General features: G+C 37.3%; 1 protein-coding gene across 3 annotated transcripts in view; it reads left to right on the top strand.

Moving 5' to 3' along the window:
- Nucleotides 1-642: 642 nt before the first annotated feature.
- The window catches only part of LOC149543762 (pectin acetylesterase 3-like), a 228,460-nt gene continuing 212,212 nt past the window's right edge, over nucleotides 643-16,890 (top strand). For all 3 annotated transcript variants that reach the window (XM_089798455.1, XM_089798454.1, XM_089798456.1), the window contains exons 1-3: nucleotides 643-1,628; nucleotides 2,452-2,534; nucleotides 3,014-3,143. In XM_089798455.1, coding sequence (XP_089654581.1) covers nucleotides 1,451-1,628; nucleotides 2,452-2,534; nucleotides 3,014-3,143 — 391 coding nt within the window. In that variant the 5' untranslated portion in view covers nucleotides 643-1,450. The remainder of the gene's footprint in view (nucleotides 1,629-2,451; nucleotides 2,535-3,013; nucleotides 3,144-16,890) is intronic.

Here is a 16,890-nt window from a genome sequence, read left to right as displayed (position 1 = left end):
ATACATATCTTTTTCATGTGTAGAATTAACATGTATGAGAGTAGGACTAATATCTACATAGAACCTAATCAATTTATAAAAATATAAAAAATAAACTTGAACAATAAAAAGAAAAACACCAACAAAAATAAATATTCATAATACTATTCTAATTCTGACTAAACATAATTATTTATCTTTTAATTTTAAAATATTTAATTTAATTGTAAAAAAATCACGCTTATTATTTATTATTATAGTTTTATTTTTTATTTTTCATTTTTCATTATATACTCATTATATCAAAAACTAATTATATTCTTTATTACACATTATAAATATATACAAATAAATAATATTGAATAATATTTTACAACGAAATGCAAAATGAACTAAAAACAAAAGAAAGTAAATTTTTTTATTATTGATTAATATTTTAGAACGGATCTTTACATCGTTGGGTATAATGGGTATACATTGTAGGGTATAATGGGTACATACATGTGAAATAGACACCATTTTCGTAGCTTGGTAGGGTCCTCCGCGAATGCCTTTTCTCCTCTTCAAACACGGAATTCACTAAGCATTGCCAAAATCAACTCCTCAAAAGACTTTTTATTAATGGCGGTTACTGATAAACAAGCGAGCTTTCATTAGAATTCCAGTTTTGTTTATTCTAATAAGCTCAATGAATCCAAAAGTTTGATTCCACTAGCAAGATTGGCAGCTTTTACCATTGCACGCGCTCAATGGAACCAGCTATATCTTCAGTGCTACAACGCACGTTACAGTGCTTATGCAATTTTGTCTTATAGATTAATAAAAAAATGGTGTGAAAATTGGACAAAATTGGATGACAGTAATGGAATCTTAGATGGCGTGAGTTATTTAGTTATTGGCTGGACTAACAGAGACGTTTGGGATAATATTATTTCCACATCATGCCAAAAATGTTGACTGTATGTTTCACGAGCACTGCTACAACAGTGTACAGTGACTGTACACTCGTAAATATATATCTTGTGATTAGATATGCGGTTGATTTGCAGCTCAACTTGTATAGAGTTGTATTTATAGAGGCACGAGGAGGGCTTAAGATGGCAGTGGAACAACTGTTATTTAAGGTCGGATGGAATGAATCTAAGAAGATTTCATATCGATGCATTTGGTTGTGAAGTTAAATTGCCGAGTATTTGGTTCCCAGTTCTGATCCTCGAGTCAATTTTATACAGTTAAAATAGGACATATAGCCCTTAAAGCATGAGTGCCAGAATGCCCCAATGCGCTTTTGATGTGAGTTTAAATTTACGAGCATCTGGTTCTGAAGGAGTCTGTTTCATACAGGCAATGCAGTACTTGAGTACCAGAATGCCCCAGTGACCTTTTGGTGTGAAGTTAAGTTTACAATTATTGGGTTCTGTTATTTTCAGAAAGGAGCGAGTTTTTTGAACTACAAATTGATCCAGGCCAAATGGGTGCTCTGAGAAATTGCCATTTTGTTATGTTGATAACAGTCATATATGTTATTGCTGATTCCGCAATAATGGTAGATGCAGCTTCGGACAGAAGCAGGAGAAGTAAGGCCTCTCCAGCTGACATAATGTTAGTGAATTTGACTCTGGTTGAGAAAGCAGCAGAAACAGGAGCTTGTAAGTCCCAAAACATCACTATGTATTGGTATCCATGCAATCATATTGGACACCTTTGAAATCATGATTCAGAAACAAAAATTTGACTGTATGGATAGCCACTTGCTGTTTCTGGATTAAGCTCAAATATTAGATGCCTGTATTTAACTAAGATTAGGAGGACCCTATTGCATATACGAACTCAATCTCAAAGACAGCTAGTGTAAGTGCTCAACAGTAACCAAAATTTGCTATAGTCCTTTTATAAATTGCCACGCTGAACCTGAAATCTTCTTAAGTTTAGTATTAATTGTGTTAAATATTTTGGATAAGAGCAGCGGCAGGTTGTTCGAGTAAAGAATAAGTACAGGCTTGTATCAAGGTCCATGACTCAAATCTTAATTGGTAATGGGTTTCCACATGATAATCTAATTTCTCTCAGAGTTAAGATTGATGGTCTATCAGCAATTTATTTTATTTATTTGTACCGGAAACGTCATTATCTTTACATAAAGTGCAGTGCATTTTACACTGGATGTGAAGCATTTGAGAACGGCTCATGGATTACAAAAATGTCCAGAATTTTTTTTAATGCGAATGTTTTCCACAAGATTATTTTAATTTTTGGGTTTGAGATAGTTTTTGGCCGGTTTTTCTCTTCTTGCACGTACGATGCATTTTATTTATCTTCCTGAATAAATTATATTGTATCATTTTAGCTTGGAACTGAAGCACTGGAGAATGGTGCGTAGAATGAAAAATGATACAGAATGATTTGTTATCACAAATATTTCCACATGGTTATTTTCTTTTGCCTTCTAATATACATAATGTTGCAATGCAGTTTGTCTGGACGGGACTTTGCCAGCCTACCGTTTGGACAAGGGGTACGGTTCAGGAGCAAATAACTGGCTCCTACATTTTGAGGTAATCCCCAGTTTCACACTCTGTCCACCAATTTCAGGTCTACAATATATGTACAAGTTTCCTAAGATCAAGCATAGTCCATCCTGTCTCACGCTTGAGTAGCAGAGATATTTTCGCCTTCTCCCACGATAGGTTGAAAAAAGTATACATTAATTCGTAGCGCTATAAAGGAGCTACCATAAATGGTTGAACATCAATCAAAATCTTCTACAAATACTTCCTCAGCTCACCCAAAAAGTAACAGCATTTATTGTTGTAATCACAAAACCATAGGATTAAATATGTCATAGCATTTTTATAAGGGTATTTATAAAGCGTATTTTAATGTGCAAATGAGACTCGTTCTGGGCCTTTTAATGTTTTGTTCTTGTTGGTTGGTTTCTGTTGTATGCTTCTGTGAGTAAATGCTCGCATATATAACCTGAAAATAAGAACAGTAAAGCCTGCCTAATGGTGTGAAGCAACATGTCTGAAAACAGGGGGGAGGATGGTGTAACAATAAAGAATCCTGTATCGCTAGGAAAACAACACACAGGGGTTCATCCAATTACATGGACAAGCAGGCTGTGTTTAATGGCATTTTAAGCAATAAACATTACGAAAATCCAGGTACATTTACCGATTTTGAAAATCTTCTTTGTGTCAAACGAAATTTGTGATTTTGCTGGTGTTTAAATTCTGTTGCTTCATTAAGTTGTGCAATCTGAGTAGATATGGACAAATGTTGTCTCCCAGCGGTTTTCCAGAATCTATCTGATCTTCTAAAGAATACGGGGGTTAATTTATCAACTGCAGGGCATCATATCTCAGGTTAATGCTTTAAGATCTTTGGTCCATTGAGAAGGTACTCAATGGATCAGTTTCACAATTTGTTTCAAAAGTTCTGGAAGGGCTCAGAAGATTTAAAGATCTTTTGTGATAACTGGGGATTATGATATCTTCACATACTCTCTTACATGTACTATGAATATATTCAATAAAGGGTTTGCTGCAGTCATGTCAGTTAATGTGAAACCCTAGAAGTTATGTTTCGCTTGCTTACAAGATGTGCCTTCCTAAAATTAATGGCAATTGTTACTGTCTCACAAGTTTTATCATCCTGGGATAAAGGCCCACGCTAGTTCTTGAGAACTAGGCTCTCTCAAACTATGGCGAGAAATTCAGATAATCAAATGATGCATTGAGTGTTCGTTGCGGTGTAAATACGTGGTTCATAAACTATAATACATTCTGTTTAAAAGGACCTAATTTAAAACATTGGGTGAATTCCACTTGCCATAGGAAATAGGAAACTAGTGTTTAAGAAATAGAGTAATTTTTGGAGGGAAATGTTGTATTTCTTTGACGAGTGAAAATAAAGATATGTGAAGTCCAAAGTAGATGCTTCAATTTGAGAATACCAACTTTTATAGGAATATATGTAATGTCCCCATTTTTCTCAGTATTGGAGTTTCAAGGATTAGCCTATTATTGTGATTCTTGTATGCTAATTATTGTGGATAGAAAGTCTTCTGTGGTAGTGGCTTGGCTTGGGAGGGTCTTATCTTCTCCATATTTTAGTAAGCTACAAGTTGGTCTTCATTTGACTCAGATGGGACTTCGTTTGACTTAGATGGGACTTCGTTTAGGCTTAGTTCTGTGTACTTACTATTTGTGATAAGTTGGTGTTGATCGAGAGGGACCCTTTCTATTTTTGGAAAGTGCATTTGGTTACATGGAGAAATAATAGGTATGACTTCTATTTCAGACGGCATATTTAAATGATGAGTATTTTGGGAGTTATTATATTTTTAGTGGTCAAATTATTATTGTTTATTAAATGGGTTATTATAAAGTTATAATTTAACTTTATAATTTCACTTAAGTTGAGAGTTAAGTTATCGTTGAAAAGTGTTATTTATTAATTAGTTAAGCCAAGTGAGAGAATCTAAATGAAGCTTCTTATTAATGTTGTGTGGCGAAGCTTCTCGAGTGAAGTTACATTTTGACAACAAAAGGAATTTGGAGGTTATAAATATAAGCTCATTTGTTTTTGATATAAAAGTAGCCAAAATTAGGGGGCTGGCCCATTACAACAATGGTGGCACAACCAACAAAAAGCCAAGGAACAACCAATAGACAACCTCACACAACACCCTTAACAATTTACATCAAAAACATAAGTAGCAGAATAATAGTAATTAAAAGTACTAGGGATCCAACCCTTAGGACCAACATGGTGGTCATTGCATCGTACCACCTATAGCCTAGAACAAAGTTTAACCAAAAACCATCAGCAGAGGATGGAGAGTGAAAACCAACAGAGTACCAAACATAGCAGAAAACAAAAGGTCACTAGGTGGCATCTTTTTTCTTTCCTTTTCTAGCTAGGAGCAACTTGTCCCAGTCTTCAGCAAGGAAGCCATAGAGAAGCTTTGAGTCCTTCTTCCCCAGGTTGTCCTCCTCCGACGCATCAGTCAGCACCTGCTAAGTCGGAGCAGCTGCGTGAGTCACCTTAAGGGTGAACTTTGAGAACAGGGAGAAGCCCTCCTCCACCACATTGCACCTGTCTTTGAACTCCTGGAGATCCTTCCGGGTAACCTCCCCTTTCCCCTTCATTCCCAATTTTAATGCCTTGCTGTTCACCAGAGTTTTGCTACTATCCTGCACCACAAGATTGTCAGTTGGGGCCTTTAGGTTAACCAAACCATCATTTTTTATTGGGGAGGATATGGTGTAAGGGGAGTCAATCATGATTTTGGAGTTCTCCTGGTTGTCAGTTGGAGGTTGGGTGATGGTGGCAGAGACATGGGTGGGGTCAAGGGAGGGGTCTTTATGAGATTGTCCGCCTCAAAATCCCAAGTACCATCCAAGGTATCATCCCATTTCTCCACCTCTTTCTCCATTTCATCTTTCCCTTTCTCTTGGCCGTCCCTCGAGTTCTTGTCACTTTCCTCAATGTCATCCTCATCGTTCTCCTGTGAGCGAGAAGCCAGTTGCTTAAATCTTCCATGGGTCTTAGCAATTCTTCCTGACCTTCTTCTACCCCGACCAACTTCCTCATCTGAATCCCCGATTTCCACTTCCACCCTCTTTTCCATTTTAATTCTCTTATTAGCAATCTGTTCTAGGGCCATCTTGTTTTTCCTACCCTTAATAGGGGTCTAGCTAGGAGGGGAAGGCTGAGGGGTGGGGGCATAACTGCCATCTGCAAATTCCAAGCGCAGGGGAGCCCCAGAGGGGAGGACATTGTCAAAAGCAATCACACGGGGTGGGCAAAGCGCAAACTGAAATTGGAAAAGGAAAAATATGAGCCCTTGGTGAAGGATAGTGAAGTTGGCCCCATTCTTCCTTTTTTCTCTAACATCCATCACAGTCTCTTCAAGCGTGTGCATTAAAAAGAAAGGAATGCAAACAAGTTCCCTGTTACGAAAATGGTTAAGAAGCAGGAAGTGATTAATGTAATACGCATTGTGCCTTCTTTCTAGCATCAGGTATTTCATGATCATCAGACAAACATCGTCCCAGGGTTCCAACAGTTTGTCCCTCCTAAAACCATTGCAGTAATGATCCGGGGCCTCATTGCCTCTAAAGAAACTAGTCATATTTGCCTCGTTCGCCACCTTCGTAACCTTCTGCCATTTCCTCCCAGTAATGTCCAATCCCATTGCCATGGCAATAGACTTCTCATTCACCTAAAATGTAATGCCATTAATGGTCACACGCCTATCCTTCCAACTAGCAACAAATTGTTGCAAACAATTCTCATCGTAGCCCACCATACCCTGCATGTAGGGTATGAACCCTCCCTCCTTCAGTAGAATCCAAGTGGCCTATCTTTTGGAGAAGTCCTCCAATTTAGTGGGCTCCAACCTATTCAGATCCCCACCCATGTGAACAGCTTCCTCAGCGATATCCCCTTCCTCAATCTTAGTAATTCTCATTTGCATCCAAAAAATCGCAAAGGTGGGGCTAGAAATGCAGTAACCAATGGTAAAAGAACTATCTTTCTTATGCTTTACGAGACAATGAATTCCAAAATGTACTAAACATTTTAAAGCATCATTACAGGGAGTGTAAGAAATCCACACATAATACCTTAAAGATCTAGCCTTAATCATAATGTGATTTCTTTCTGTGATCCTGCCATAACATTGAAAAATGATGGCACAGTTTTGAAGCTGATATTATTGATTGCATCCCCTTCTCCATGCCCATTCACGAATTGATCCACATAATTAAACTTTGCGAAACGTCTTGCCAAACTCAAGACGATTTTAACTATCACAATGATAGCAAATCCGCCAAAATGGCCCCTTCTCCAAAATTGGAAGGTCATCTAACTTGATTTAGAGGAGTCTTTCCCTATTAATTAGGGGATTTATAGAGTTAGGAAACGATTCAACACTCTTCCAACTTTTTATGTTCTCCAAATCAAACCCCAAACTAGCTAAGGTGTCTGCCACAACATTGCCTTCTGTGTAGGTGTGTTGTAAGTCATAATGATCCAGGGTTGTGAGGTACTGCCATATGTCACTCAATATGTGACACAGGGCCCACCTAGGCTGAGTACCCCCTTGAACGGAGTCAATGATGAGTTTAGAGTCCCCCTCTATGGTTAGTCTTTTCACCTTTAATTCCACAACAAATTTTAGGCCCCAAAGTAAGGCAGTAGCCTTCGCCACATTATTGGTTCCCTGACCCAAATGTCCTAAGTAGGCAACCAACAATCACCCTTTCCATTCCTCAGTACACCTCCAGCTACTGCTTGCCCCCCCCTCCCCCCCGCATGGCACCATCAAAATTTAGTTTGACCGTGGACCTAGTGGGGGGAAACCAACGGGTATTTTTTCTAGCAACCAATTTTGAATTGTCAAAATTCTAGAAGTTGGGGATAATATTCCACTTCCCAGCAATATCCACCTCCATCTTACTTGGGGGTTTTTGTGGCACTTTAAATTTTGCCACCATAACATTCTCCGTGATGAGCTTACTCAAAATCTCTCCCATCACTTCCTCACCCCTCTCCTCTTCTCGAAAAACCCTGTTCTTTCTCTCCTTCCAAATACCCCAGCAAACATGTGGGGGGAGGAGATTCCAGAGGACTCTGAGGCATGGGTGGATGAAGGGGTAGTCCCAGTTCTTCACAAATTGTTCCAAGCTTCTATTGATGACCCAAGCCATCGGGAATTTATTCCAGATGTAGGACCAGACTTTTAAAGAATAGGGGCACTCCAAAAAGAGGTGAACAATACTTTCCTTGTCCTCCTTGCAAAGGTAGCATTGGTTGCTTATCTGAATACCTCTCCTTTAGAGGTTGTCAGTACTGAGGATCTTACCATGCATGACTGTCCACCAGAAAAAAATGATTTTTGATAGTAACTGTCTATTCCAAACCTTGCTCTAGCTAATTGAGGTCTGAGTATTCTAAAACATAAGCAGGTAAGCAGAGCCAACCGAGAACCGACCATTAGTCCTCCTATCCCAAATCACCTCATCCCACTGGGCATGTATAGGGAGAGTGTGGTGGCACATCAATTCCTCCAAATCTTTAACAGGGGAATCCTCTCTATTAGGGATATCCAAGGTGGATAACCACTTCTAATTCCTTTGATTATCAATATAATCTTCCACCTTTGTTCCCACATTACTTTCTAAGGGTTCCTGTAGCCCTTTTGTTGAGAAAAGCACACTTGAATATTTATTTGCTTTTGTTGCCTTCGTGGTTTTTTTGAATCTGATGATTTATGTGCCTTTGCTGAAGTACAAGGGTTTGGAGCTGAAATGTGCTTTGTAATTCACAGCTGAGGTAGTGTGAATTAGTTTCTGAGAGGTATTTTGGAACATTGTTGTTGTATAGTGATTTAATTCTGAAATTGGTTTAATCTCCTTACTGTTTAATCTGTGGCTGGGAGATACTATTACATTCGAAAAATCCGAGATTGGTATTTGGAGCTTGGAGTCTTCCTCCTATTTTTCGCTGTTACTAAGGAGTCTGTTTGCAATTGGGCATCCATATTTGGACGAGTTGCTGGTTTAATTTATGACAGTATATTCTGCAACTGGGCATTATTTTATTACTGTTTTTGGAGGGAGATCAAGTTGTGTGAAGCGCTACTCATGGCTGTTGAGATTCCACCTGGGCGTCATCTTGTGTAGTTGTTGAATTTCACCTTTGGCATCATTTACGGGTTGTTGAGGCTAGCAAATCGGACCTGCATTTTGGTGGTCTTACACAGATAATGTTTATTTTGTAAACTAACTGTTCCCTAGCAGATTACAGGTTCTAATTACAATTGTTATTGCCACATTATTGTCTCATAATTACTACAAATTAATACTGAAATTGCTCCTTATTTCAATTTTAGAAATTAAATACGAATTGTTAAATATAGATATTTCAGTATGAATATTTTAGTAAGAGAGAGTTTGTGAAGAGGGTTTTGAATAATGCTTGTGCAATTAACTATTGCAAATCATCCAGTAAGGGGTAGATGCAAGGTTCTCAATATTAAATAACATTTCTGGATTCTTATAGCAAAAACAATATTGTTATTTCTTGGGAATACGGAACAGATTTAGTTGGAGCACTGCGAGGGTTGTCAAATGTGTTTGGGTTAGCTAGCCAAGTGTTCGACAAAATGTCGAACTTTTGATTAGTTAAAAATTGACGAGTTATTGCCAGTTGGGGTTATTACAGTGGTATCAAAGCGATCTCCTACCAGCCTGCAGGAATTGGGCTCAGTTATTATTTTGGTCGACGCTTACTTCTGAGATTGTCAGATTAATTTTGTGATTGGTATAGTGACATGGATGGTGACAGGAGATTCATTCCAGGTAGATATTATACTTGTAGAGGACGTATTTCTCTGCCTGCCCAGGGATGGAGAATCTGAGATACAGGATATTGTAAAATAGTCAGATGATGCAGTTGTTGGCATGTGTTCCCAAGATTATGCATTTGATGGTGATGTGATGATAGTGGGAGTAGGAGCATGCGATGATACAGTCATATCGGCATTGGCGGCTACTTCTACGTTAATTGAGTCGTCTATGGAGGAATTTAGCAATATGCATGCAGTTGTTCATGTGTTTTATGATGATGACGCACATGTTGATGATTATGAGTTTTCATCAGTAGCAGATTTGGTTCATTTTTTCGTGGCGACAGTTAATATTGTTCCTGTGTCCACATATTTTGATGTGGCTACACCTATTGTTGATACAGTTGGCATGAGTGCATATGGTTCGTCTGTAGCTACATCATTTTCAATGATTATTGGTGATGATTAGGATTCCTGTCCAATATATATTATGTGGGTGGATATGAGGAAGAAGAGGATGCATAGATCTTTTACGGAGTTGCCTTTTGGTGACATTTTGACATCTACATTATTTGCACAAGTTTTGGGTGTGAGGCTGCAGGACATGTGGTTGGTCTTGATATGCTGGTTTGCAGTTGGTTTAGTGTCTATAGAGATGTCATGCACTTCTTCATTTGGGATCTAGGTGAAGGTTGGAGTTCACTGTATTGCCGGATTGCTTGAGGACAAGCAAGCTCAGGGAGGGAGGACTGTAATGTCCCCATTTTTCCCAGCATTAGAGTTTCAGGGATTAGCCTATTATTGTGATCCTTGTAGGCTAATTATTGTGGATAGAGAATCGTATGTGGTAGTGGCTTGGCTTGGGAGGGTCTTATCTTCTCCAAATTTCAGTAAGTTACAAGTTGGTCTTCGTTTGGCTCAGATCAAACTTCGTTTGGGCTTAGTTTTGTGTACTTACTATTTGTGGTAAGTTGGTGTTGATTGAGATGGAGCCTTACTATTTTCGGTAAGTGCATTTGGTCACATGGAGAAATAATATGTATGACTCCTATTTCAGACGACAGATTTAAATGATGAGTATTTTGGGAGTTATTATATTTTTAGTGGCCAAATTATTAATAATTATTAAATGACTTATTATAAAGTTATAATTTCACTTAAGTTGAGAGCTGAGTTATCATTGGAAAGTGTCATTTATTAATTAGTTAAGCCAAGTCAAATGAGAGAATCTAAATAAAGCTTCTAATTAATGTTGTGTGGTGAAGCTTCTTGAGTGAAGTTACAGTTTGACAACAAAAGCGAATTTGGACGTTATAAATACAACCCCATTTGTTGAGAAAAACACACTTGAATATTTATTTTCCTTTGTTGCCTTTGTGGTTTATTTTGAGGTTTTGATGTTCAAATCCCTTGTTGAGGTATAAGGGTTTGATATGAGGTTTTTGCTCCATTGCTGAAGTATAGTGGAGATTGGTTTCTTGTGAATTCTGAGATTTTTATGGTGGCTTCTTGTATTGTATTTCTTGTGGCTGAGGAGCGATTGTTGGTTGGATTAATTGAATGTCTTCTCTTCCTGTATTGACTGTGGTTGAGAGGCTATCTTGGATAGTTTGGTAATTTATATCTCTGATTTCTGGTAATTTCTTATTTGGATTTCTCATGCTGGACATTTGTGGTTTTGGTGGTTATAAAATCTTTATGTGATTGCAAGCGGGAATTGTCTAAAGCATACTAAGTTAATGAATAAATTCAGAATTTGTTGTGAGACATTTGTTGTTTCGGATTTAAATGTGCAAATTCACATGGTAGAATTATATAGTAGCGCCTGATATTTATTTGAGCAATGTATAAGGCTAAGATTAACTGAGTTTGCGAACAATTGTTTCATTTTCTGATACCATGTTTGGAATTTTAAATACCATATATTCAGTGATAATTGGGTTGTTTGCCAAGTGTTTGTTGAAATGCCAAATGTATAGAAGCATAACTAAATAGGGTTATTACTATGGTATCAGAACGGTTTCCTGCCAGCCTGTAGGAATTGGGCTCAGTTATTATTTTGGTCATTGCTTACTTCTGAGATTGTCAGATCAATTTTGTGATTGGTATAGTGACATGGATGGTGATAGGAGATTCATTCCAAGTAAATATTATACTCATAGAGGATGTACTTCTCTACCTAGGGATGGAGAATCTGAGATATAGGGTATTGTAAAACAGTCGGATGATTAGTTGTTGGAATGAGTTCCCAGGATTATGCATTTCATGGTGATGCAGTGATAGTGGGAGTAGGAACATGCGATGATACAGTCATATCAGTGTTGGCGGCTACTTCTACATCGATTGAGCCATCTATGGACGAATTTAGCGATATGCATGCAATTATTGATGTGTGTATTGATGATGGCGCACATGTTGATGATTATGAGTTTTTGTCAACAGCAGATTCGGTTCAGTTTTCTATGGCGACAGTTAGTATTGTTGCTATGTCCGCATATTTTGATGTGGCTACACCTATTGTTGATGCAGATGGCATGAGTGCATATGGTTCGCCTGTAGCTACATCTTTTTTAGTGATTATTGGTGAAAATCAAGATTCTTGTCCAATATATATTATGTGAGTGGATATGAGGAAGAAGAGGATGTATAGAGCTTCTATGGAGTTGCCTTCTGGTGACATTTTGATTTCTACATCATTTGCACAAGTTTTGGGTGTGAGGCTATAGGACATATGGTTGTTCTTGATAATGCTGGTTTATAGTTGATTTAGTGTCTACAAAGATGTCACACACTTCTTCATTTGGGATCAGTTCACTGTATTGCTAGATTGCTTGAGGACAAGCAATCTCGAGGAGGGAGGACTGTAATGTCCCCATTTTTTCCAACATTGGAGTTTCAAGGATTAGCCTATTATTGTGATCCTTGTAGACTAATTATTGTGAATAGAGGGTCTTCTGTGGTAGTGGCTTGTCTTGGGAGGGTCTTATCTTCTCCACATTTCAGTAAGCTACAGGGTGGTCTTTGTTTGGCTCAGATCAGACTTCGTTTGAGCTTAGTTTTGTGTACTTACTATTTGTGGTAAGTTGGTGTTGATCGAGATGGACCCTTTCTATTTTTGAAAAGTGCATTTGGTCACATGGAAAAATAATAGGTATAACTCCTATTTCAGTCGACATATTTAAACGATGAGTATTTTGGGAGTTATTATATTTTTAGTTGCCAAATTATTATTAATTATTAAATGACTTATTATAAAGTTATAATTTAACTTTACAATTTCACTTAACTTGAGAGTTGAGTTATCATTGGAAAGTGTCATTTATTAATTAGTTAAGCCAAGTCAAGTGAGAGAATCTAAAGGAAGCTTCTAATTAATGTTGTGTGGTAAAGCTTCTTGAGTAAAGTTACATTTTAGCAACAAAAGGGAATTTGGAGGTTATAAATACAAGCCCATTTGTTGAGAAAAGTACACTTGAATATTTATTTTCTTTTGTTGCCTTTGTGGTTTTTTTTGAGGTTCTAATTTTCAAATCCTTTGCTGAGGTATAAGGGTTTGATCTGAGGTTTTTGCGCAATTGCTGAAGTATGGTGGAGATTGGTTTCTTGTGAATTTTGAGATTTTCATGGTGGCTTGTCGTATTGTATTTCTTGTGGCTGAGGAGCGATTGTTGGTTGGAATAATTTAGTGTCTTCTTTTACTGTATTGACTATGGTTGAGAGGCTATCTTGGATAGTTTGGTAATTTATATCTTTGATTTCTGGTAATTTTTTATTTGGATTTTTCATGGTGGACATTTGTGGTTTTGCTAGTGATAAAATCTTTATGTGATTGCAAGTGGGAATTGGCTGAAGCATACTAAGCTAATGAATAAATTCAGAATTTGTTGTGAGCCATTTGTTGTTTCAGATTTAAACATGCAAATTCACATGGCAGATTTATATACTAGTGCTTGATATTTATTTGAGCAATGTATAAGGCTAAGGTTAACTAAGTTTGTGAACAATTGTTGCATTTTCCAATACCGTGTTTGGAATTTTAAATACCATATATTCAGTGATAATTGGGTTGTTTGCCAAATGTTTGTTGAAATGTCAAATGTATAGAAGCATAACCGAACAGGGTTATTAAAGTGGTATCAGAGCAGTTTCCTGGCAGCCTGCAAAAATTGTTTGGTCGGTGCTTACTTCTGAGATTGTCAAATTAATTTTATGATTAGTATAGTGACATGGATGGTGACAAGAGATTCATTCCAGGTAGATATTACACTCATAGAGGATGTACTTCTCTGCCTAGGGATGGAGAATCTGAGATATAGGGTATTGTAAAATAGTTGGATGATCAGTTGTTGGCATGAGTTCCCAGGATTATGCATTTGATGGTAATGCGATGATAGTGAGAGTAGGAGCATGTGATGATATAGTCATATCGGCCTTGGCGGCTACTTTTGCGTCGATTAAGCCATCTATGGAGGAATTTAGCAATATGCATGCAATTGTTGATGTGTGTTCTAATGATGGTGCACATGTTGATGATTATGAGTTTTCATCAACAACAAATTTAGTTCAGTTTTCTGTTGCGGCAGTTAGTATTGTTCCTGTGTCTGCATATATTGATGTGGCTACACCTATTGTTGATACAGTTGGCATGAGTGCATATGGTTCACATGTAGCTGTATCATTTTCAACGATTATTGGTGATGATCACAATTCCTGTCCAGTATATATTATGTGGTTGGATATAGGGAAGAATAGGATGGATAGATCTTCTATGGAGTTGTCTTTTGGTGATATTCTTACTTCTACATCATTTGCACAAGTTTTGGGTGTGAGGTTGCAGGACATGTGGTTGGTCTTGATAATGCTTGGTTGTAGTTAGTTTAGTGTCTACAGAGATGTCACACACTTCTTCATTTGGGATCTAAGTGGAGGTTGGAGTTCACTATCTTGCCAGATTGCTTGAGGACAAGCAATATCAAGGAGAGAAGATTGTAATGTCCCCATTTTCCACAGCATTGGAGTTTCAGTGATTAGCCTATTATTTTGATCCTCGTAGGCTAATTATTGTGGATAGAGGGTCTGAAGTTGAGTGGGGAATTCAATGCTTGGGGAGGGAGGACTGTAATGTCCCCAATTTTGTCGGCATCAGAGTTTTAGGGATTAGCCTATTATTGTGATCCTCGCAGACTAATTATTGTGGATAGAGGGTCTTCTGTGGCAGTGGTTTGACTTGGGAGGGTCTTATCTTCTCCACATCTCAGTAAGCTATAGGTTGGTCTTTGTTTGGCTCAGATCGGACTTCATTTGGGCTTAGTTTTGTGTACTTATTATTTGTGGTAAGTTGGGGTTGATCGAGATGGACCCTTTCTATTTTTGGGAAGTGCATTTGGTCACATGGAGAAATAATAGGTATGACTCCTATTTTAGACGACATATTTAAATGATGAGTATTTTTGGAGTTCTTATATTTTTAGTGGCCAAATTTTTATTAATTATTAAATGACTTATTATAAATTTATAATTTCACTTAAGTTGAGAGTTGAGTTATCATTGGAAAGTGTCATTTATTAATTAGTTAGGCCAAGTCAAGTGAGAGAATCTAATGGAAGCTTCTAATTAATTTTGTGTGGAGAAGCTTCTTGAGTGAAGTTATATTTTGGCAACAAAAGGGAATCCGGAGGTTTTAAATACAAGCCCATTTGTTGAGGAAAGCACATTTGAAAATATATTTTCTTTTTGTGCCTTTGTGGCTTTTCCTAATTTCTGACCTGTGAGTCCTTCTTGAAGTATAAGGGTCTTGTCTGAGAAATTCTTGGCAATTGTGCTGAAGTATACAGTTGGCCAACATTCATCTACTATAATTCTATGGATAAGGAGGATAATCTTAATTATTATATATCTAGCTAAGGGTTTGAAGAAATTCTGGGGTTCTCATTAACAATTGTGCTAAAGTAAACAATTGTTTAAATCTCCTACTATGACTCCTGTGGCTTGGAGATTTTGTAAGTTTAGGCTTATGATTTATTGTTGAGAGTCTACATTTGTGTTGTTGGACGTATTGATACTTGGAAGCTGCGAATTTCCTCGAGAATTGGCAGATGTGGGTGAAAGCAAGAAGTGATTTTTGGAAGTGAGTAGACGACATCATAGTGAAGGCCACTCAACCTAAATACCTTGGCGTTTGAGCTGTGGTAGCAGGGAGAAGCTAACACATCTTGTTTTGGGCCTGCGATTTTTAGTTGGTCACATGTTTTTGCAAACCATAGATGTGGTGGGTGTGGGAATTATTTATTGCTGACGGTAACTGATTGGAGTGTTGTTGGAGACGTCGCCATTACTGTTGGAGGTGATTGAGCATTCACGTCTCAGCTGTGTGTTGATATAAGGAGAGACAAACATTTTCCAAACAATTCAATTCAGGTTCGAATCACTATTTATAATTGTATTGAGATTTTGTGCATGGTTGGTCATTTCCTCAATTTAATAAATTGGCAAATTACCTGCAGCCGGGTGCCATTATTAAAACATACATTTCTGATTTGTGGTTTTCATATCAAATGCAAAAAATCTCTTTCCAGTTATAGTCTGAATTTATAACATCATTTCAAACTTTTTGTAACTTATCAACTTGGGAAAATTCAAAATAAATTGGAGAACAATAAAATATTGCAAATAAGAGTTTGGGCATCATTGTTCAAATTGGGAGCTAGTTTGGTTTTTTACAGTAGATGATTTATGTGGCTTTCCTAAATACAATCTTGGTTTGAATATACAAAAAACAAAATTTGGCTTTAATTCAAGGGTATGTGAGGATGTGAGTATGTTATAGTTACCCTATAGCCCACAACATGATAAGACGTAGTTCTAGCTAGTTCGCAGGGAATGATGATGTTCTTCAATATCTTTTGATACATGGCCAAGCCTGTGTTGAATTTTCTAGGAGAGTCAAAGATGATGTACATACATGTTCGCATCCGTTTTCTTCTTTTAAGAATAGAGAAGCCACATAAAAAAATTCTAGGCCTGAAATAAACCTAATAAACTACCTTTACCAATATTTATTGCTATATCTGGCAAGTGACATAAGTGAAATAATACTACAAATGATAATGCATACTAGAGATAGGTTCTATTGTCGATCAGTAGCTCCTAGGTCTGGAGTTGGAAGCGGATTCGTCTGGAAGCTGATTCGGATCCGGATGCCTTGTGGATGCTCACAGGAATTGCATCTAGGGAACCCAGATGCTCTCTAGATACATTAGCCTCCGTGAGCAGTTGCGTTCCAAATGCAAAAAATAAATGTGTCTTGAAAAAATAAAAATAAAATACTTTATAACATGTGCTTGATATCATTTTTTATCATTTCTTGATTGATGAACATTGAATCATGAACTAAATCTTGATTTTGTAATTGTAATGATTTTCTGATTTGCATTGGAATTGTGAACATAGATGCATATGATATGGCTCATTTAATATTTATTAGATAATTTTATCAATGGTGAAGTATCATACTATCAAATGAATTAAATTTTGTATATTTTGCGCTTCTTTGC

Source organism: Cupressus sempervirens, chromosome 8, assembly GCF_028749045.1.
Source record: "Cupressus sempervirens isolate cs-2001-9-10 chromosome 8, ASM2874904v1, whole genome shotgun sequence".
NCBI lineage: Eukaryota > Viridiplantae > Streptophyta > Pinopsida > Cupressales > Cupressaceae > Cupressus > Cupressus sempervirens.
This window is presented reverse-complemented; position numbering and strand designations above follow the sequence as displayed.